The 24,765-nt window shown below is 32.7% G+C and overlaps 1 protein-coding gene across 1 annotated transcript in view; it reads left to right on the top strand.

Annotated features, from left to right (window-relative positions):
* The first annotated feature begins 2 nt into the window (after nt 1–2).
* The window catches only part of LOC133195192 (early endosome antigen 1-like), a 50,240-nt gene continuing 25,477 nt past the window's right edge, over nt 3–24,765 (top strand). The window contains exons 1-28 of the mRNA XM_061331052.1: nt 3–77; nt 2,771–2,815; nt 3,084–3,182; nt 3,442–3,548; nt 3,745–3,892; nt 4,121–4,184; nt 4,586–4,692; nt 6,185–6,271; nt 6,415–6,473; nt 7,661–7,801; nt 9,556–9,624; nt 9,778–9,883; nt 10,253–10,420; nt 10,794–10,961; nt 11,144–11,281; nt 12,133–12,219; nt 12,342–12,424; nt 12,698–12,791; nt 12,932–12,985; nt 13,100–13,330; nt 13,481–13,615; nt 13,828–13,956; nt 14,288–14,410; nt 18,129–18,227; nt 18,536–18,658; nt 18,796–18,894; nt 22,088–22,145; nt 22,507–22,577. Of these exons, the coding sequence (XP_061187036.1) occupies nt 39–77; nt 2,771–2,815; nt 3,084–3,182; nt 3,442–3,548; nt 3,745–3,892; nt 4,121–4,184; nt 4,586–4,692; nt 6,185–6,271; nt 6,415–6,473; nt 7,661–7,801; nt 9,556–9,624; nt 9,778–9,883; nt 10,253–10,420; nt 10,794–10,961; nt 11,144–11,281; nt 12,133–12,219; nt 12,342–12,424; nt 12,698–12,791; nt 12,932–12,985; nt 13,100–13,330; nt 13,481–13,615; nt 13,828–13,956; nt 14,288–14,410; nt 18,129–18,227; nt 18,536–18,658; nt 18,796–18,894; nt 22,088–22,145; nt 22,507–22,577 (2,931 nt within the window). The 5' untranslated portion in view covers nt 3–38. The remainder of the gene's footprint in view (nt 78–2,770; nt 2,816–3,083; nt 3,183–3,441; nt 3,549–3,744; nt 3,893–4,120; nt 4,185–4,585; nt 4,693–6,184; nt 6,272–6,414; nt 6,474–7,660; nt 7,802–9,555; nt 9,625–9,777; nt 9,884–10,252; nt 10,421–10,793; nt 10,962–11,143; nt 11,282–12,132; nt 12,220–12,341; nt 12,425–12,697; nt 12,792–12,931; nt 12,986–13,099; nt 13,331–13,480; nt 13,616–13,827; nt 13,957–14,287; nt 14,411–18,128; nt 18,228–18,535; nt 18,659–18,795; nt 18,895–22,087; nt 22,146–22,506; nt 22,578–24,765) is intronic.

Here is a 24,765-nt window from a genome sequence, read left to right on the forward strand (position 1 = left end):
GGAAAGTCACCTTTTTGTTGTAGTCTCATGCAGTTAAGATGTTTAAAAGGTTGTTAAACAGAAAGGAAAATGAAAAGGTATATTTAGATGCTGGTCAATGAATATGAAGTTTAAGATAAGTAAAAATTAAGTTGCGCGCTTTGGATTTGGAAGGGGGAGTGTCTTGGGCTGTGTAAAAGTAGTTTTCACTAACTGACTGCACTTCACTAAATTTTGAGATAACTATATCAGTGTAACCTTGTGAAGTATGGCATAATATGTAGATCTACGTAAAAGAAGTATATTTGTCGTCCACATAAAAAATGTTTATTTGTCATAACTTTAAAAGAAGTTTATTTGTCATCCAAACTAAATTGATTTTTTATTCGCAAAGCTTGCTTAGTACCTAAACTGTGCCTGTAAACTGGCCACGTATTAGGCCACATAAATTTAAACTTTCTCATTCCAGTTTGCTTAAAAATTGGGGAAAGTGGGTAGAATGTATTTTTTTATTATTGAGAATATATCGACATATACCTAACATTGTTAATGCCAACATGGATAGATTTAATTGTTTATTCATTTAAAAATATCTAGTACAGAAGATTCTCAGTTTCAAACTAACTAGCCCAACAATTTTTATGCAGATTGAAAACATAGCACAAATACAAGTTTCAAAGACTTTGGTGACAGAAACAAATTAAAGTAGTTCTCAGTTAAAAGAAACTAGTCTACATAGAAATTGAGAGTAAACTGACAAGAATTTTTTTTCTGGTCTGCTACTCCGGCGGACTATCATTACTTTAAAAATAGATTGCCCAAGTCTTATTATAAAATGACTAGTCTCGGATGTTGGGCTACCATATTTTTCAACCCCTGCCTTATACATATAACATCCGATTTTTCGTTCTTGACAGGGTGTCTATGATGTCCTATAGAATAACCTATGCTGAACAGTTCTTAGAATTTACCTTACCATTTCCTTAACACTATTATCCTCTAAGTTCTGCTGATGATCCTTCTTTTTTCATATGAAATAACATACAACTGCCGATTGCTATGAGATGGTGTAATTTCTTCGTCTGTTTTGCTATAATTCTCTTTAAAAACATGCTAATGGTAGATGCATCAAAATATTATACATGTATAACTGTTATTTTTGCCTTATCTGCCTTCTCTATACTGGCAGATTATCTTTTCCTACATGTATAAACTGGTTTTCTTGCTGATTTCTTGCTGATTTTTCTCCTTTTTCCACATGCTCTTGTGCAATAAATAGTGCCACATGACCTTTAATACAAATGGGGGGTTGACTTTTAAACTTTGACATTGACCAATATTGACCATTTTTATTGAGTAAAATGTAACAAATACTTTTCATAACAAAAAAACAAAATAAAAAAAAAACAATGGGGGTGGGGGTTGCTTTGAGAGGAGCAGGCAGGAATGAGAATCAAGAATTTAATTTTATCTAGCCTTAATGGCAGTAAACTAAGTAAGTTATAGATCTACTTATTCAGTATTGCCAATGTGTTAAAACTACATGTATATAGGTACTCCAAACTAATCTAATGGTTTTTCTTCATCCATTAATGCACTGTTCCAACTTCCCAAAACATGATAAAATTATAACATATGTTGTCTTAGAATAAACATTTCTTTGATTAGATATCCACAGAAGGCAGTGATTCAAAGGTATTTTTCTACATATGGACATTTCTCTTTTTCAATGCAGCATGCAAATTTCCCAACAAAGATAGCTTCTTGTCTGTATCAGGCAAGCACTTCTTGTGTGTAAAATGTGCAAGGGTTAAGTACTCAGTGTTCATTCCAGAAATGGAAATGGGGGGCTCAATTTCCCCTTGAATTCAGATTTGGGAATGGGATATTTTGTATAATGATGTGGGTGGGTGGCTCGAAAACAGTTTAATTTCAGTATTTAATTGGTTGTTAGGATTCTTAAACTACTATCATTACCTTTAGTACTTAATGAAAAAAAGGTCTGGTACTTTAGTATTCTAAATATCAACTCATCATTATATATCCATCAGGAAATGTTATTCACACACACTCACAAATCACAATCAAACTTAATAATTTCTTCAGGAAATCTTTTATTCTTTTCTTACGTTAAGGCTATAAGGTTTCTTAAAGCCCACAAGAAACTAATTTGTAGAAGGGGGGGGGGGGGGGAATGATACATTTTGGCAAGCCTCCACTCTGAACTGAATACTGTATATATGTCTGCACACTGCTTTATTTGCTTCCTTCGTTTGTTTTCCATTCCATTGTGCATGCTGCATACTATTGCAGATGCACATGTAAATGTTAATTGCAAATGTTTTTGATACTTAATAAAAAGATATTCTTGATTTTAAAATTGTCAATCTTAGTTTACCCCACTTTATTGTTGTTTTAGAGTGTCATGTACAAAAAAAGTACTCTACATGTACAGTACTGTGTTTTAATTATAAAAAAAATGCATAGCTACTCATGCAATTTAAGCTCTAGTACAAGAACACTACAAATCTTAAAATTGACCATACAAAGACTAAATTGTCATTTGCAACATATGTTAGATCAAAGACAAGCAATATATGAAAATTAAACGATTTATTGTCTGTAGAACACATTCAAGTTTCAACAATTCATTTATTCAACATTCAACAATAAATTTGTTGATAGAAATTTTAATGTATTACATAATTGCATTAGTCAGGTATTAAAAATGAATGAAATGAAATAAATAGCTTTGTGGATTAATATGATGGAATTGTTATTTACATTCCAGTCTCCGCAAGCCTCACCCCAGAAAGTTTCATCTGAGGAGGCACAGGTAAGAAAACTTCAATAGAATCAAAGAATTTCAAAAATTGACTTGTACAGATTAATTTTAACATATTAAGTAAAGTTCACCATAGTTCACAAAAGTGATTGAATTAAAATCAAATTTTATGCAGTTGAAAAAAAAAAAATTACAACAGTTGCTATATTTTTAAAACCTTTTTAGAATTAATTTGATGCTGAAGTTCTGTCAGTTTTGATGTTCTATTATACATGTACATGTTAAAATATTTATATTTGCATCAATGTACTCTTTGTAGGGTTTTGTTTGTCCTATTTGTATGATATCCCTCCAATCAGCTGAAGGATTACAGAAGCACTTTGAAGATGCTCATGATGAAAGCAAGCAGAGTCAAGGGGTATAACTCTGTTGTAGACCATTTTTGTGCTGTAAAGCTATAGCGTATATTTCCCTTGAAATTCAAAAGAAATAGCATGGGATAACTAAACTTGAATACTTTGATCTAAGGATTTTTTAAATCTAATATTATTTGTAATGTAAACTTTTCATGGAAGTAATAGTTAAAGTAAACTGAAATTGTGCATGCCCTTATTTTAAAATCTGACTAGCTGAAGTTAAGACAATTTCAAGTTTGATATTCAATTTTATTTTTGCAGGAAGGATTTTTGTGCCCCATCTGTAAAAAATCTTTACCTTCTCCAGAGGAGCTTCAGGCCCATTTTGACTCCACTCATGACGAGAAAGCAGTGACATCAGAGAACAGGTAAAGATGAAGAAAAATGACTACATTCAACAGTAAAATAATTTTAAATATCCAGTGTATACTAACTATATGAGGCAAAATAACTATTATGTGTAAGTCAGATGGCTACCCATGCAGTTATAACCACAGATTAGATATTTATCTCAGAAATGTCATTTTGGGTGTTAAGAGGTGTGTATGTGTTTTAATGTTGCAGAGATGGGGATGTTTTGGCTATGAGGCAAGAAATTGAAGATCTTAAAACCTCCCTGAAGGAGGAGAGATGGTACACAGAGGAACTGAAGAAAGAATTAGGGAAGGTTCCAGTGGAGGGAGGGGCCAAGGCTATTCCATTATCTGCTCAGGTTTGTATATGTTTGTTTTAGCATTATAGTAATATAAAAGAGAAGAGGAAGAAATTCTTGATTTGAGTCTCTCATAAACATGTTCATGTATTTTCATGAATATTATTGAATTAACAAAGAAGACAGTGCATGTACCATTAAAATATATAATATAATATATAATTGAAAATATTTTAAAATAAGTAAATACGATAATGAAACAAAACACGATAAATTTATATTGTTTAGGAAAGATCAGAGCTGGAGATGAATCGGTTGCAGCTAAGGTGCTCCGAGGAGAGTCGAACTCTGTGTAAGTCTGCCTAAGATTGTATAGATGACACAATAGATGTTATGACTTTATGAAACCAAATAAGATAACTTGTACATGTAAATATGCCTTCTTAGTCATGTATGTGTTTTACAGCATCTGCAGCATTATTTATTTCTATCAACTACTTGATTCTGTATGCTCTGTTGATGAATTCAACTATTAGATTTTACCCCACTTTGAGTTTGTCTTTTTTTTCTTTCTTTTTTTTTCTCGTCACTATAACCAATCATATTTTATTTATTCTAATTTCACTGAATTCCTTCTGCAATAGTGGCAAAAAAATAAAAGTGTAACAGAATCATTGTCATATACACTATCAGATTCCTACCTTCCTTTAATACAGGTTTTCTTATTTGTCTTGAATCTTGTAATTGCTTTAGTGAGTTCGGAGGTTCACCATCTACAAACCAAGGTATCCGAGTTAAACAGTAAATTGGAGGATGTAACTTTGGAGAGGGACAGACTACAGACGAAATCGGGGGAAATGGTAAGAGAATTACCTTGTGCAACACTAGAGATATAGAAGACATTTTAGATTAAATCAGGGGATAGGATTAGGGACTTAATTCTTGTATCGGTAGAGAGAGACTCTAGACTAAATCCAAAGAAAATGTAAGGGGCTTCAAATCTTGCAGCATGAGAGAGAAAGAAAGAGAGAGTTAAATCAGAGGAAATTGTAAAGGGTTATACTGTTGTAGCATGAGAGAGAGAGAGGGGGGGGCTTAATGGTAGACATTTTAAGGGATTCACTCTCAAAAGCTTGAGACAGTTAGTTAAAGTCAGAGGAAATGATAAGGGAGTTAACTCAAGAATCACTACAGAAAGACAAATTCCTGACTAAATCAGGACAGATTCCTGACTAAATCAGGAGAAATTGCAATGGAGTAAATTCTGTTGTTATACCTTTAAAAATTGATCCCATATAACTATGTACTAAAAAAGTCTAACATTTCCAATGTTTTACTGAGTGGTCCAAAAAAATCAATGTTAGACCGCAGAGTGAGATATTGGACCTGTCGATTAGATGCTAGACTGCTATGACGTTTTTTCCCACTAAAATATGATTACATGTACCACTAAAATAAGTACATTAATTTACAGAATTTGAGAAGCTGTGGAAAAGTTTATTACTGAGTATAACTGGATCATTGTCAGCTCCTTTGGTGCACTCTCAGTAACCTTGAAATTTATTCATTTTAAAGCAATGCTTTTTAAAGATTAGACTTGTTGTGGTGAACTTTTCACACGACCAACAGTAGATTTACCAGTCTTGAGCGTAAGGTTACTAAGTGTTTTTCACCCATACTGAGATAAATCTGATAAAAATGGAGAATGTCAGGATCCATTGCTCCAATGACAGTCTTTGTGTATAAATAGTTAATTTGTTCCCAAGGTAGTAAATAATTAGCTGTTAAGTAGTTGCAGAGCATCCTAATGCATATTGGGTTCAAAAACAGAGTATTTTAGTTACTAATTAATTTAAATTCAGTTCAAAATTGAAAAAAGAAATTCCAAATTATGTGAATGTCAAATGTGACATCAATGGTTAATAAGGTCATTGATGGAAGCATCTAATTTTTTTTGTTTTACAGAACACCAAGGTTAAAATAAATTGAAATGCACTAAGTCATAAAATATCCATTAAGGATATTGATTTTAATTTTCCTATAAGGATTTTTTTATTACGTTTATTGTCAAAAGGAAAATAACAAATTATGTAAATGTCAAATGTGACATCAATGTTACATGGTTATAATGTCATTGATGGAAGCATCTAGATTTTATTTACAGAACACCAAGGTTAAAAAGTGGGGGCCAGAAACATACTTTGCTTGATTTCACGTGATCACTATATATACAATAAAAGAAATCAAACTTAGTATGTTACCGCGGTCCCTGTGGGTTAAAATAAATCGAAGTGACTTAATATCCATTTAAGATATTAATTTTAATTTTTCTATAATCCTACTTTTTGATAGGCTTCAGAACTAGTTGCTGTTAAAGCCCGGGCAGATGAGATTGAGAGCCAGAGGGGTGCACATGAAGATCACATTTTCACCCTGAAGGTTAATTTTCAAACCAAACAGTATCAAGAATTCTAATCTTCGTATTTGATTACCCAGTCTCAATTTTAGTATTGATTCTTTTTTTTTTTTTTTAAATTCAAATTTGAAAAAAAAAATTACTTTACAATTAATTTTCCTTTCAGCAACAAGCAGAACAAAAAGAAGACCAGATCAAAAATCTGGAAATCCAACTGAATCAGAGGTATTATATGACTATTAGCTGGGCTTAGAGCTGTAAACTCATAAAATCAATGAATTTTACAGTTTCAATATTAAACATTCACATGATATCAAAAGTATTCCTAGTTTCAATATATTAATTACTGTAAATCACTTTTTATTCATGAGAACTTTATTTGGGCATAATTAGGCTAGACTATCTGCTTGCAAAAATATCATTCTTGGGTATATCAAAATTTTAAAAGTTATGTGCAGCAATGAACAATGTACATGAAACTTTTGTCTAGCTTATTAATACCGAATTATGTTCTTGTGAAAATGAGGTGTCATGAAAATTTTACGATCTTCAGAATAGAATCTTCTATGTTCCTTCTAGAATGAAATTTATACTTTGTAATATGTCACGGTACTACTAATCACAGGAAATAAATGAACTTGCATGATTTTTTTTTCATTTCCAGCTCGGAAAAAAAGTAACAGTATACATGTTTATATATTAAATGTCATAATGTTGCACAGAAAATCACATGCTGATTATTGTTAAGACTTCATGGACCACTACATTTCAAACAGTCACAACCCTCCCTGCTCTGAAAACACCAGATACCCATAAATAAAATCATCCATCATGTACATCCTTTCATATTTAAAGGTCAAGGCCAAGACATAATGCAAGGTCAAGTTCATACTTTTTGAGATTTTTACAAATTAAAATTCTTTTAGAATATCAAGAATTAGCTTTCATTTTAAAACCAAGTGATAAAGAATAAGTCTAAGTTTTTCAGTACTTTTGTGTGCATTGTCTTACTTTAAAGGGGAAGAGTAGTAGGGCTGCTCCAATATTAATCTGAAGAGGACTTGTGATAGTACTGTACAAGGATTGGTTATTGCATGAACACTGAATGGTGTCAAGGCATTGGTGTAGTCAGAAAATTTGAATTAGATCATACGTAGTATACTGTAACAGTAGACACATGCACTGTGTATCTACTCTGCCACATAGGAACAGAATAGTGTATAAATGTACATGTACATCGTACATATATATGTATTTTAAACTAAAGTACTTCATTTGAGGACAGTTTCTGTGGATTCATATTATATTCAGAAAGAGAAAAATCACAAGGGCTTGATTAGGAATAAAAACTGAAATTCTATTCAAGCAACTAGATATTACATCCAGTCTTCTAATAATGTTTAATTTTGTAGGCCTGGTACAGAGGATGTCCTTGTGTTAAAGCAGGAATTGATATCTGTACAGAAACTGATGGACAACATGACTCTGGAGCAAGAAAAAGAGAAGGAGGAGCTGAAAAAGAAAATGACAGCTCTGGAGGAGGAGTATAAAGGGTAGGAGGTGACAAAAGTATCACTGGACCAATGATAGGGGTCAAAGGGCAGGGGATGAGAAGAAGCATCAATAAACAAATAAAAGAGATTAAGGGGTTGTGGCTAATAGAAGTATCAATAGACAAATGAAAGGAATTAAGGGACAGGAGCTGATAGAATTATCAATAGACAAAGGAATCAATGGGTAGGAGCTTACAGAAGTATTAATAGACAAATGAAAGGGATTAAGGGATAGGAGATGATAGAATTATCAATAGACAAATGAAAGGGATCAATGGGTAGGAGATGATAGTAGTATCAATAGACAAATGAAAAGGATCAAGGGATAGGAGATGATAGTAGTATCAATAGACAAATGAAAGGGATCAAGGGATAGGAGATGATAGTAGTATCAATAGACAAATGAAAGGGATCAAGGGATAGGAGATGATAGTAGTATCAATAGACAAATGAAAGGGATCAATGGGTAGGAGATGATAGTAGTATCAATAGACAAATGAAAGGGATCAAGGGAAAGGAGATGACAGTAGTATCAATAGACAAATGAAAGGGATCAGGGGATAGGAGATGATAGTAGTATCAAAAGACAAATGAAAAGGATCAAGGGATAGGAGGTGAAAGAAGTATCAATAGATAAATGAAAGGGATCAAGGGATAGGAGGTGATAGAAGTATCAATAGAAAAATGAAAGAGATCAAGGGATAGGGGATGATAGTAGTATCAATAGACAAATGAAAGGGATAGGAGATGATAGTAGTATCAACAGACAAATGAAAGGGATAGGAGATGATAGTAGTACCAATAGACAAATGAAAGGGATCAAGGGATAGGAGATGATAGTAGTATCAATAGACAAATGAAAGGGATCAAGGGATAGGAGATGATAGTAGTATCAATAGACAAATGAAAAGGATCAAGGGATAGGAGATGATAGTAGTATCAATAGACAAATGAAAGGGATCAATGGGTAGGAGATGATAGTAGTATCAATAGACAAATGAAAGGGATCAAGGGATAGGAGATGATAGTAGTATCAATAGACAAATGAAAAGGATCAAGGGATAGGAGGTGATAGAAGTATCAATAGATAAATGAAAGGGATCAAGGGATAGGAGGTAATAGAAGTATCAATAGACAAATGAAAGGGATCAAGGGATAGGAGATGATAGTAGTATCAATAGACAAATGAAAGGGATATGGGATGATAGTAGTATCAATAGACAAATGAAAGGGATAGGAGATGATAGTAGTACCAATAGACAAATGAAAGGGATAGGAGATGATAGTAGTATCAATAGACAAATGAAAGGGATAGGAGATGATAGTAGTATCAATAGACAAATGAAAGGGATAGGAGATGATAGTAGTATCAATAGACAAATGAAAGGGATCAAGGGATAGGAGATGATAGTAGTATCAATAGACAAATGAAAGGGATCAAGGGATAGGAGATGATAGAAGTGTCAATAGATTAAGGAATTAAGGGGTAGGAGCTGATTGTAGTATCAATAGATAAATGTAAGGAATTAAGGGGTATGAGTTGATACTAGTAACAATAGACAAATGAAAGGGATCAAGAAGTAGGAGTTGATAGAAAAGCATAAAAAATGATTTAATGGCAGGAGTTGATAGAAGTTTTAATTGACAAATGAAAGATATTAAGGGGTAGGAGTTGATTAAAGTATCAATAGACAAATGAAAGGAAATATGTTTTTTTATATAAATTTCTTATAATTTTTTTTTGGTCCCGACAGAAAACTTGAAAAAATAGCAGAATTGGAAACTCTCTTAAACAGCGCTCCAAAATCAGAGGAAGTTCAATTGTAAGTACAATCTACAGAAAGGATTAAAAAATGTTTGTCACAGAATTGTTTATTTTAAAAATGTGATAAATCATGAAATTTTATACATTTTAAGAAACATGTACATGATGTATTTTCATGGCAATTTTTTTGTACATTTTATTCAATACATAGATTGAAGTCAACAGTGTCAGAGAAGTCTGAATACTCAGAAAAACTCATGTCTGAAGTCAAAGATAAGCAATCCGCAATAGAGAGTCTGACTGAGGAGCAGAATAAGGTGTGGATCCAAGATTTTTATCCACTTTATTAGCTGAGTTGAGAGAAATTCAGAGATCCATAAATATATTTAATTATGTAACAAATACTATCTAGTATACAGAATGAATGATTGGAGTGGGCATATGAAAACTTTGTAGTCTTTTACTTTTTACTTAAGTTTGTATTTTTTTAAGTTTTGATGTTTTAAAACTATAGTCAGTCCATTGTCACCTTGTTTCTTTACAATGCCAAGGTTTTGTGATTATACTTGTAATAACCATAAAAAGTGACATTGTAAAATAAAACATGTATTGACTGGTAGATAATGTTGTGGCATAATTGGAATTAAGATATTAAAGGATTAATTTTTGCCTTCTTTTTTTTGAAGCTGAAAGATGAATTACATAAATCACAAAGTCTTATAGAAGAGAGGGACACTAGTTTATCCAAGCTTCAGGCTGACCTTGATGAAGTTAATGAGGAACTGGAGACTGTAAGGCAACAGCTTCAACAAAAAGAGAACCAGTTTGAACAACTACAATCTGACCTTCAACAGGTCAGTTGTTGAAAATTTTAAACATTCATTAAAACATTCATTTTTAAAATTATTTGTTAAGCTATAATTTTGTCCTCTTTTTTGGAGGAAGCATACTGGTCTTTGCATATTTGACTGTGTTTCACAAATTCTGTCTGAGAACGAACATACATTGTATAAATTGTTTCCATTATAATAAGTTCAAACTTTGACAATACTGTTTAATATATGGACACTGAGTTCACAGTCCTTGAATATACATGTACAGCATACGTAATTTCTGGTAATTACATGTATAACTGTTTACATTACTTGTATGTACATGTACATGTATTAGAGAATGTACAGGACTCAGAATTTCATTAGTAAGATATTTTGATAAATTTTCAAACAGGGCCAAGAGCAGAACACTTCTGTGAATCAGATGCTACTGGAGAAATCCAATCAAATTGCAGTGTTACAGAGAACCCTGGACAGTCGAGATTCAGAGCTTAACAAATCACATCAAAACTTGGAAGTTCTGCAGAAAAAATTGGATGAAACATCTGCCGAGTTACAAAAGGTATTTAATGTTTTTTATTTTCCTTCAGGTTTACCCGGTACTCTTAAACACAGGAATTTCAAGACTTTCTTTTATGAAAAGTTGACTGTTTGTTTGGGGGGAAAACAGAGACATCACAAAAATTTGAAAAGTAAATGAGTAAAATAGTCAATTAAATCAGATATACATAACTATAACTGTAGCTTCAGGAGACTGTCCAAGAGAGAGAAAAACAGTTAAGTGACCTAGAAAAGACATTTGCAGAAAGCAAGTCCCAGGCACAAGAACAGCTGCATCAAAAAGAACAACAGCTCAATGATGTGAAAACACAGTATGAAAAGGTAGGTGAATATTTCACCATAATGGTAGAATGTGTAACTTTTGATCAGAAGCATATTGTTTTTGTGGAAATATTTGCTAGGATAATGTTATTTGCAAAACTTTCAGTATGGAGATCATATTTGTGTAAATAAGGGAATCAGAATTATCATACACTGTATGTACAGCAAAACTTGGTTATAGCGAAGTTCTGGAGCCTGCGAATTTACTTTGCTATATCCATAATTTGTTATATCCATATAACAAATTCGATAAAGTTTGCGTCACGAATTCGTTATATCAATTTTTTTTCCTTCAAGCATGATTACTAAATGTATTTAAAGAAGTTTAAACTATAAAATTTATCATGGAGTTCAAAGGTTTTAGAATGAATTGGGTTTCAAATATGTATACTGTCTTACAAAATTATTAACAGTTCAATATTTTAGAAATTAAGATCTTTAAGAGTTCACTATAAAAGATATCAATTTTGTTATATTTAACTTCTAGGGGACACAAAATGAGTTCACTATAGCCGTAAATTCGCTATATCCGAGTTTGTTATATCCGTAAAATTTTACAAGAAATTGAGAAGGATTTTGCCGGGAATTGCAAAAAACTTCGCCATATCCGTGTTCGTACTAAACGAGTTTTACTGTAATGGCATGCATGGTATGATTTAAAAGCATTTTGAATATTAAGAATAATTTTGCAAGTTCCTTCATGCTTGCAAAATTCAAAAAAATCATTTCCACATTTTTGGTATGAAAGAGCAACTTGGGCATCTTGTGTCAAGATGAAGAAAGGTCAGTTTTAAACAAGCTTTATAGATACTTCACAACAAACACTTCTTATTGTTGTTTTTCATTGTTAGATCCAGGCCACTTCTGAAACCAAAAATTCCCAGCTTTCAGATTTGGAGCAGCAGCTTAACACAATGACAACACACTATCAGAATGAGGTAGGTCAGAAAATCTCTGACACAATCTCTTGTTTTCTGTTTCATCATCCTCAATAAAAATTGACAGTTAGATCTTATTGTTCCTCATTTTGTGTACAATGAATTCTTTGATGTGTTCTTAGTGTGCAGCATCTGATGACTTGAAGACTAACCTCAGGGACAAGGAACAGCTGTTGGAAGAGGAGACTAGAAAACTCACAGCCAGGTAAAGATATGGATAGCTGAAAACCCTCCCAGCTCACCTCCCCACTCCCATCCCCTCCCTCCCCCCACCTTCCTTAAAAGCTCAAAATACATGTCAAGGAAAAACTTGACTTATTCAGTCATTGCTAGTATTTTAATATTATATGCGTTTTGTGGAAATGGTAAATACTGAAAATATTTTCATTTTCAACCATGTTTGACTGTACAAGTATACAAAGCAAAGAATTCAAAATGTTACTAAAAAATTGATGCTTATATTAAACAATATACATAGAGACCAGAAGATAACAGAGTTGGATTCCCAGCTTGGATCACTGAGGGAAGAAATGGGTAGACTGGAGTCAGAGAGAACGGATCTCATAGCTAAGGTTTGTGATCATCTGAAAATGGAAGAGTTACCTTGCTTTGTACAGTGATAAAGTCACCATTAGAATGCTATTTTAAATGTGAATCTTTGGGTTTTTTCTGATTTTTTTTAAGTCAATGAATAATAAACCTTTTTTTGCAGATTGAGGCTGGTGAGGGAACAGAGACTGTAATTAATCAATTAAAGCAAGAAAAGGTATTGGAAAATGTGCTATTTTTACTCTGATATCTGTTTCATTGATACATGCATACATACAATTATTGTCCAATATGGAATGCGATAAAACTTAAATTTACCTGTATTTTCCAGACAATACTCCAAGAAAAAATATCTCACTTAGAGCAGTCACTGAGCACACAGAAGTCAGAGAGTGGACAGAAAATCGAAAATCTCCACAAACAACTGAATGAGGTGAAAGGTCAACTGCAGACAGCCCAGGACAAAGCACAAAAACAGAAATCAGTTTTGGAAGAAAAAACAGAAAAAATTCAGGCCGCACAGCAGAAAATTCAACAGCTTGAGGGTGACTTGAAGACAAAGGTTAACATTTCTCCTGAACATATTTTCTCTTCTCATTTTGTTTTGTTTTTTTCTTTTTTTGAGGGGGGAGAGGGAGGATTTACGTAAAATGTTCAATCAAAGTCTAAAAAGCAGTGTCACACATCCCTCAATTTATTGTGTCTTAAACAGAGTGAACTCCTCATTGCGGCAGAAGCAGCACGCACAAGTCAACGTGCCGACTTAGAAAATCACATCAAAACTTCACAGAACATGTTAGAGGAAAAGTCTGGGGAGCTTGCCAAAGCTCAAAAACAGATAGAACAGGTTCAGTTGTTTAATGCTTATGTACAGTATCTCTATAGTTCTTTTGGTTAGAGAAAATATTTTTAAGGAGCATATTTTAAAATTTGACAATTGCAGTTTTCATAGAAAGGCACACATACATATAAACTTGTATATACAATTATGAAAATATGTAAAACTTTACTAGCAATAACAGTTTAAGTGAAGAATATTTGTTTTTGAAAATTTTACAGATTTCACAGGAAGTTAGTTCTAAAAAAGAGAAGATTGCAACCTTAGAGAGCTCCATCAAGGAACAACAAGAAAAAATCAATGCACTGTCACAACAGACTGTCGTGTTGGAACGTCAGCTCAGAGAGAAGGTATTCTGCACAGGGTCATGTGAACCATAAATCTTTAAATCTTAAATTATACAAAAATACAAGTACAGTAAAACTTCCTTATAAGGAAGTCACTGGGACTTCGAATTTTACTGCCTTATGACCGAGTTTCTTTATATTTGTATAAGGAACATATGAAAAGTCGCCTAGGGAAAAAAATCCCTATAATTGAAATTTCTTTATAACTGAATTCTTAATAACCGAGATTTACTGTACATGTATTAAATAAAAAAAGAAATTCCTGCTTTACAGCACAAATAAAAAAGATGTTGAATAGATTTACATGATGTATTATTCGTTTTGAACTAATTAGACATCGGCTTATGATAAAAGCTCATCCCAAGTCAAAGATCTAGAAAGTCAGCTGAATGCAGAAAAGGTGAATAACAAGGAACTTAAAAAACAACAGGCGCAAATGGAAAAGAACCTAAACTCTGTAAGTACAGAGAAACTTAATTATGAAAGTGTAGTTGCACTCCACACTGAGTGATCTACATTTTCATTAGAGTATTTGTGGCATTCGTGAGTTGGAGATTTTGAAGTTATTAATATTTTAATAAATACGTGTTTATATAAGATGTTTATTATCATGATGAGAGTAGGATTAAAAATGTCTTATACAGTGTATAAATGAAGTCTTATACAGTGTATAAATGAAATAATTTAACTGCAATGTCCAGCATATTGTAATGAGTGGGAATATGGTTGTATTTTCTAAAGGAAACTGTAGACAGTCTTTATATAAGGCTTAGATAAATAAATTGTGTGTTTCCGGTTACCCGACCGACCCTAAAATATATGAGCCCACCCTGAAAAATTTATCTGTTGATATCTTTCCGGAAGTAAACAGTTCCATTTTCACTATGAGAAATCTGTTTGTTTATTGTCAAAGTTGAATTTTAACTAATAAAATGTTAAAATAAAATAAAATGTTCTCCCTACCTACCTACCCTATTTTTTTCTTGGGTTGGAATAGGAAACACAATATTTATTTACTTTGGCCTCACATAGTACTGCTTGTGCGTGTTCAAAACTAAATTTCTTTTCATTCCACTCGAACTCACGATATGTTCTATCCCTTTTTTATTGGTTTTCATTATGTACATGTGTATGTTAATTTTAGCTCTTCTGAGCCAAAGGCTCAAAGAGCTAATGCTTTATGGCCATTTGTGCGGTGTGTGGCGTGCAGTGTGCGTAAAATTTTTAGAATATGGGCCATAACTCAAGAACCCCTTGGCCAATTATTGTCAAATTTGTCAAAGGGTATTCTTGGCCCAAGGGCTCCCGTTCATACTAAAACTAGGGTTGTGACCCTTAAACAAGGGGAGATAATTAGGTTAATAAAACCAAAAGTACTGGTTGCTAAAAATCTTCTTCTCAAGAACCACTGGGCAGATTATCACTAAACTTACACACTAGGATGAGCATATGGTGAAGATTAAAAATTGTTCAAGGCATTACCCTGGGACAAAGGGCATGGTCTCAAGGTCACTTCAAAGTTGACCAAAAATTACATTTTATTAAAATGTTTATATTTTGCTTACTATAAGGAGTAGGATCATCAAATCTTGTCAGTTGATGCATCTTAGGACACCATATCATGTTGACTCAAAAGTAGGTCATGATGACCTACTTTTTTAGTTTTGCGGGCATTCGTTTTCAAATTGATTTGGAGGCATATTTTGAACACTTTAAGGCCTATGATCATCAATTTTTGTCAGTTGATGCATCTTGGGCCCTCAAAGTATGTCAACTGAAAAGTAGATCACCTTGACCCACTTTTTGAACTTAATGGCTAATCATTTTCAAAACATTTAAGGGTCATTATTTCAAATACTGAAAAGTTTTGAATCATCAAACCTTGTAAATTGATGCGCCTTAGGGCCTTAAAACATATATATTAAAAAGTAAGTCACAGTGACCTACTTTTTGAATTTTGCAGGCATTCATTTTCAAATTGTTTTAGAGGCATATTTTGGACACTTTCAGACCTATACTCATTAAACTTTGTCAGTTGATGCATCTTGGGTCTTCGGAGAACATCAACCTAATATCTCAGGTACTTACTGGCTAAGAATCATCAAACTTTGTCAATTGATGCATCTTGGGTCCTCAGAGAATGTCTACCATAAAGTAGGTCACGGTGACCTACTTAAGAAATGTTATGGCTATATTTTAAAATTTCATGTCCTCATTAGCTTAGAATTATTAATCTTTGTCAGTTGATGCATCTTGGGTCCTTGGAGAATGTTGACCAAAAAGAAGGTCAAGGTGACCTACTTTTGAAATGTTATGGCTATATTTGAAAATTTTCACATCCTAATTGGCTACAAATCATCAATCTTTGTCAGTTGATGCATGTTGGGTCTTCAGATAATGTCTACCAAAAAGTAGGTCACGATAACCTACTTTTGAAATTTTATGGCTATATTTAAATGTATCAGATACTAATTGGCTTCGAATCATCAAACTTTGTCAATTGATGCATCTTTGGTCCTCAGAGAATGTCAAGCATAAATTAGGTCACATTGACCTACTTTTGAAATTTTATGGCTATATATATTGAAATATTTCACATCCTAATTAGCTAAGAATCATCAATCTTTGTCAGTTGATGCATCTTTGGTCCTTGGAGAATGTCAACCATAAAGTAGATCATGGTAACCTACTTTCGAAATTTTATGGCTGTGACTTACTTTTGGAATCTCATGCTATATCTGAATATTTAAGATAATAAGGGGCTTTGAATCATCACAGTTTGTCAGTTGATTCATCCTGGGTTCTCAGAGCAGGGATTTATCAGCCTATTTTGGGAAATGCCATTTTTGGGAAATTGGGAAAAATTATCGACTATTTGATGAAATTGGGAAAATTTTAAAGTGTTGCTTAAATCATAAATTCAAGTGTAATTAATTTAACATTTCATCATGAACTCTAATTTGGGCAATTCAACAGACAAATAAATATGATCCAACTTCATCAAACAAGATCAATTATGAAATCAATAATAGATTAATAAAAGTAAAATTGATTTCAATGAGTATAAAGTATCAATACAACTTAGGGTAGTACATGTGTGTATGAGATTCCAATTTAGGTCATTATAGAATCTGTTTCTGGAGATTATAAACCTGCAAAAAATTATACAAATATACACATTTTCTCAAAGTCCTCATTTAATATGTATTAATGCAATGAAAATATATTTTTCTATCTGAAATAATACCTTCAGTACTTACCATTCACTCGTAGATCAATTGAGTAGGTGAAAATAACTTAATAATTCTATAGAATCACACAATATCACCATTTTCAGAAAAACGGAGGAAATTCGAATTAAAAGTTGGCGATGTTTTTACAGTGTTTTTAAACATGCGTTATGACTGTAGCTTTCCTAAATGAGTTAAATAAATGAAAATTCCAGACAATCTGACAATTTTACTTTGTGTTTTTCCAAGATAATTAAACATAAAAGCATTGTTCACCAGTTGGGAAAAAATACTGCCAAATTGGGAAAAACTGAACTCATTTTCAATTGGGAATGGGGCCGAATTTCGGCCCCTAAGAAGGTACTGATAAATCCCTGTCAGAGTGTTTTAACCAAAATCTAATTACTGTAGATTCCTAAATATACGCGAGGAATAAATTATCGTGTAATTACGCGAGAAGCACCACTCGCGAAATAAAATTACTCGCTTTTATTTTTATGGTGCTTTAATGTATGTAAAATCTCTAGATAAATCACCCATTCGCGAATTATTTTTCTCGCGATTTGACGCCCTTTAGCCATTTCACGATATTAAGTACTCGCGTAAAATAAGGAATCTATAGTAACCAAAATCTAGGTCATGATGACCTACTTTTGGAATTTCAAGGCTTTATCTAAATATACAGGATACTTATAGGAGTGATAATAATAGAAGTGATAGGTTGTACAATTTATCAGAAGAATGATTCTAGGCCCTTAGGCCTCTTGTTTTTCCAAAGTTTTATTATAATGTGAAAAAAGCCTAAAGAAAATGGCAGCAAAAACACCGGTATGGCTTTATTCAGTAACATTCAGTTCAAGTAGAATGTTCAATCTTTGTTAAGAAGGAACACATGATTGTCTTGAAAAAAAATTACAAAATGAAAAGTTTTGGTAATCTTTGTAGGAGAAAAAAGCCCATGAAACAGAAGCGAACAAGTTAAAAGGAGAGGTAGAGAAACAGATGACGGAAAAGAAAGCCTTAGGAACACAGATCACTCAGCTGGTCAGCAAACTTAATGAATACTAACATAATTATTTACTTGTTAACTCTTTTAGTTGTTAAAATTGAGGTAGAAGTCTAATTTTGATTTAGTACATGCCCCAGAAAACCTGGTAGACTATTAAACTTCCTCTGAGAGAAATGTTTCTAAGCAGATATCAATTGTCATAGCATATCCAGATAAAAGTGAAAAAAAAAAGATTATCGAAGAATAACAGTGTTTGAATATTGAGTAAGTTATTACTTAAACAATAAAAAAAAAACTGGTAAACAATCATTTTATTTGATATGTGTGTTTTCCTTCTTCACAGAAATCTGATGTAGACTCTAAGGATAAAGCTGTAGAAGAGAAGTCCAGAGAAATAGAGACTCTAAAGACAGAGAAGGATGAGATCATGACAAAGTTAGAAGAACTGAAGGCTACTGTAACAAAAGTAAATCTTCCGAGCAATGGTTTCCTTAAAAATTTATATCTGTTGAAGACTTTTTACAATGCTATTGTTCTGTACATAAACCTTTAGTTAATAGTCTTGGCCAGAGGAAATGTGGGCTCATGATTCTTTTTTTTCAGATGGAGCAGACTCATTCTTCTGAGGTGAAGAGATTACAGGAGGAGGGGGGCAAGGCTCAGAGAACAGCACAGGAAAAACAAAACAGTTTACAACAGCAGGTAATGTACAGGTAACTCTTGATGGCTCCAACTTCAATCTCCCCAAGTTCTTGATTACTCGAAGTGAGTCTTTGGTTGCAATTTTTTTCCCTACATACATCTAAGTAAGCAAATGTACTTTTGATTTCTCGAACTTTCAACCTCTCAAACCCTTGATGTCTTGAGTCAAACTGCAGTTCCGTTATACATAATCTTTTGTAATTTACCCTCAATACCTTGAAGTGGCTATGTGTACGCAAGTTACATATTTATTAACACCTTCACCTGAACATTTAAATGTCTCCAAGTGTTAGACGCAAGACCCATGTAACAGGATGTATATTCAGGTGACACTTTTACTGCAAGGTGATAACTGATTGTTATTTCAACATTATGTTGCCTGTCTCTTAAAATAATTAACATTAACTGTCAAATAATAATTTGTAGACATAGTGAAAATTAGAAATTAGTTATGAGACAAGACACTAATTTTGACGAACTACTTAGATTAATAAATTTCATGACATTATACATTTTTTGTTTTATTCAGTTTAAACAACAACCCATCCTTATCTGTATATTGACCAGAAAAGTACAAAGGAGTACAGTTGTTAAAGCACATGTGTAATATAGCACTGGAATGGGAATCATAACATCTGGCTAGACTAATTTTAAATCCAACCCAGAAAAGTTCTTGACTCTTGAAAACTCAAACTCTTGATCTCTCGAAGTTTTTCCAGAGTCTTGCAGACTTTGAGGTATCGAGAGTTACAAGAGTTACCTGTATTACATACAACAACAGTATTGACTTGCATAAACAACAGGTACATTACATAAAACAACAGGTACGATACATAAAACAACAGGTACAATACATAAAACAACAGGTACAATACATAAAATGTACAGGTACAATACATAAAATGTACATACAATACATAAAATGTACAGGTAACTCTTGATGGCTCGAACTTCAATCTCTCGAAGTTCTTGATTGCTCAAAGTGAGTCTTCAGTCTTTTTTCCCATATATATATAGTAAGCAAATTTATTTTTGATTTCTCAAACTTTCAACCTCTCAAACCCTTGATCTCTTGAGACAAACTGCAATCCCCTCATACATTATCTGTTGTAATTTACCCTCAATACCTCGAAGTGGTTATGTGTACGCAAGTTACATAATTAACACTTTCACCTGAACATTTGAATGGCTCCAGGTGTTAGACGCAAGACCCATGTAGCAGGATGTACAGTGTATATTCAGGTGACACTTTTACTGCAAGGTGATAATTGATTGTTATTTCAACATTATGTTGCCTGTCTCTTAAAATAATTAACATTAACTGTCAAATAATAAATTTGTAGACATAGTGAAAATTAGAAAATTAGGCATGAGACGAGACACTAATTTTGACGAACTAATGCGTAATATGATGTTTGTCCTACTTAGATTAATAAACTTAGATTAATAAAACAACAGGTACATTACATAAAACAAAAGGTACATTACATAAAACAACAGGTACAATACATAAAACAACAGGTACCTTACATATAACAACAGAAACATGCTTTACAAATACTGTAGAATGAAGTTCTTTTTCTGCGTTGGATTAATTAACACTGTACACTGTCACCAATTTTCCGCAGAAATTTGTCGCAGCATACTTAAAGAGCATGCAAAACAGACAATGGCAATTCAAGAAATCTGTAATTTGCTACCCATAGATTTAATAGAAATTGTGAATCCGCTGAATTATGACCCCAGGGAAAAAGTACATATATAAAAGATACAGGACATTTAACAATAGATACATTACTTATAATAACAGGTACAATACATAAAACAAAAGATGTATTATATAACAACAGGTGCAGTACATATAACAACAGATACATTACATATAACAACAGGTACTTTACATATAACAACAGGTACATTACATATAACAATGGATACATTACATATAACAACAGGTACTTTACATATAACAACAGGTACCTAACATATAACAATGGATACATTACATATAACAACAGGTTCATTACATATAACAAAAGGTACCTAACATATAACAACAGGTATATTACATATAACAGCAGGTACATTACATATAACAACGGGTGCAGTACATGTAACAACAGGTGCAGTACATATAACAACAGGTACATTTACATATAACAACAGGTACATTACATATAACAACAGGTACATTACATATAACAATGGATACATTACATATAACAACAGGTACAGTACATAAAACAACACGTACATTACATAAAACAACAGGTACATTACAACAGGCTCATTACATATACCAAAAGGTACCTAACATATAACAACAGGTATATTACATATAACAGCAGGTACATTACATATAACAACAGGTGCAGTACATGTAACAACAGGTGCAGTACATATAACAACAGGTACATTTACATATAACAACAGGTACATTACATATAACAATGGATACATTACATATAACAACAGGTACATTACATATAACAACAGGTACCTAACATATAACAATGGATACATTACATATAGCAACAGGTACAGTACATATAACAACAGGTACATTACATATAACAACAGGTACATTACATATTACAACAGGTACATTACATATAACAAAAGGTGCCTAACATATAACAACAGGTACATAACATATAATAACAGGTGTAGTACATAAAAAAACAGGAATATTACATATGGCAACAGGTACATTACAATAGGTTCATTACATGTAACAACAGATACAGTACATAAAACAACAGGTACATTACAATAGGTTCATTACATATAACAACAGATACAGTACATAAAACAATGTAGGTATATTATATATAATGACAGGTACAATACATATAACAATGGATACATTACATATAACAATGGGTACAGTACATGTAACAACAGGTACATTACATATAACAACAGGTACATTACATATTACGACAGGTACATTACATATAACAACAGGTACATTACATATAACAACAGGTACATTACATATAACAAAAGGTGCAGTACATAAATCAACAGGTACATAACATATTACAACAGGTGCATTACATATAACAACAGGTACATTACATAAAACAACAGGTACATTACATATAACAACAAGTACATTACATATAACAACAGGTACATATAACAACAGGTGCATTACATATAACAACAGGTACATTACATATAACAACAGGTACATATAACAACAGGTGCATTACATATAACAACAAGTGCAGTAAATAAAACAACAGGTAAAGTACATAATACAACAAGTACAGTACACATAACAAAGAAAACTACGTAAAAACAACAGGTGCAGTTCATAAAACAACAAGTATAGAACACTAAACAACAGATATAGTAAATAAAACAACAGGAACAATACATAAAACAACAGGTGCATGGTGTGTGGCAGGGGATTCTGGTTACATTACCTGTGTCACATATATGTACATGTACACTAATAACCATTAATAATTTCAACATGTACACTGTGATAAGATGATCACATGTATTGAGAATTTCATTCAATCTGTCTGTAGATTGACACAGCCAAAGATGAAAAATTAAAATTAATTGAAGAAAAGTCTGGATTGGAGAAAAAAATTGTAGAATTAGAGGCTTCCATGAAGGCAAAAGAAAAGGAACTCAAAGACACAGTAGACAAACATGTCAAGGAGAAGGTGAGTATAGGAACTGAGAGATACAGTAGACACACATGTCAAGGAGAAGGTGGGTATAGGAACTCAGGGACACTGTAGACACACATGTCAAGGAGAAGGTGGGTATAGGAACTCAGGGACACTGTAGACACACATGTCAAGGAGAAGGTGGGTATAGGAACTCAGAGACAGAGTAGACACACATGTCAAGAAGAAGGTGAGTATAGGAACTCAGACATACAGTAGACACACATGTCAAGGAGAAGGTGGGTATAGGAACTCAGGGACACGGTAGACACACTTGTCAAGGAGAAGGTGGGTATAGGAACTCAGAGACACAGTAGACACACATGTCAAGGAGAAGGTAGGTATAGGAACTCAGGGACACTGTAGACACACATGTTAAGGAGAAGGTGGGTATAGGAACTCAGAGACAGAGTAGACACACATGTCAAGAAGAAGGTGAGTATAGGAACTCAGACATACAGTAGACACACATGTCAAGGAGAAGGTGAGTACAGTACCCGCATCGTTATTCTTTACAATTCTATCGTGTCCTATCTTGCGTTTATCCTATCGTATTGTGCGTGTATCCTATCGTATCGTGCGTGTATCCTATCGTTTCCTATCGTATCGTGTTTTCCGTTTATCAGGTTTTGCGTTTATCGTGAAGATCGTTTATCAGGTTCTATCGTGTATCGTGTTTTGCGTTTATCGTGTGCATTCGGAAACCCTTGCTTTTTATCTTTACCTTGAGAAGAAACACCCAAGGTATCCCGAGTTCATTTTTCGTTTTGTTAATTTATTAAGGATTAATTTAACTGTTGGACAGAAACACAAATTAATACTCTAACTCTGGTATATTTGTTTAGGAAATAAATAAATAAATAAATAAATAATAAATGTCAAGTACCGTGACCAAGCAGAGAGTGTAAATCGAAAGTCAAATTCTATTTTTGGACATGAAATAATCCATCTATTACTCATTCTTTTTTTTTCTTCTTTAATTTGTCGATTTATAACTCCTTTACACAGTCAGAGTCACAAAAGCAAGACCTTTATTAACTTTGTTTTGATAATTATAGAAACATTAAGCAGTAGGTATGTGTGCAAAAATAAATTATAAATAAAAAAAATAGCAGCATCATTATTACATGTAAGTCAATCCTTTCTATCAATAACGGAATTATAAATTTTGTCTATGCGGGCAAGTTTTGTTGATCCTTTTTATTTATTTGTTTCTCTGATGTGTCAGCAAGTTAAATTACAGTTTATTTTACATGAACATGCTCCATTCAATTTATCATATGATAATTATATATTATAATATAGATGTTTGCCATTGATATTTGACTACTGCATTTAGAAGATGTAAAAACAAAAACTAAATAAACAAATAAACAAAACCATACTTATTTTTATCATACAACTTACCTATTTCGACGTGGAAATGAAGTGAGTATACATGTATACACCGTAATTAAGTGACAGGTGGAAGCGCTTCCGTGACAAGAGAACTGACACCTATATGTACCTGCCTAAACAGTACACTGTCTTCTTGTCATTTCAAGAATCCACCCCCTTTCCCCCTACATGACTGGCCCGTGTGTATTCAACGTCGACATACCTGAACTCCTCTCTCACCTGGTGTCAGGTTTCAATGAAATGCTTCTTCTTATTTTCTGGATATCGTTTGAACAACACTAAATTAACAATTAAAGATTTTGTACTAAGAAAATTGGTAAATGTACACTTCCGTTACAGATCAAAAATTTAATAAATGAATCAAATAAAATATAGGTGAGTTTTGCCCCCAAACTCCGTTGATTTAGTTCATTTGTATACTTTTATATTACTTTTATAGGTTTACAGTATTAAACATTATTGGTGTGATCAAATAAAAAAAATGCGCTTGTGGTACTTCCGGATCTTCGGGTTTTCTATGTAAAATAAAAAAAGAAACATTCTAATAATCGAAGAATATGCTAAATAATTCTTAGCAGAAAAATATGAACTTTGCCTCGCAGGATTTTTTTTTTATTAAAGGCGCCTCAAAGATACATGTAAAAAAAAATTAAAAGAAATCGCCCGGATCTGCCGTGATACACAAGACGAGTAAATACCTTGAATTTAATATTAGTGTTTATTGATTGCATTTAATACTTGACTATATTCAAGAAGTCAATATATATTTTCATTTATTTATTTA

Source organism: Saccostrea echinata, unplaced genomic scaffold, assembly GCF_033153115.1.
Source record: "Saccostrea echinata isolate AGI-Se365-2 ecotype Australia unplaced genomic scaffold, CSIRO_AGI_Sech_v1 ptg000029l, whole genome shotgun sequence".
Classification (NCBI taxonomy): Eukaryota; Metazoa; Mollusca; class Bivalvia; order Ostreida; family Ostreidae; genus Saccostrea; species Saccostrea echinata.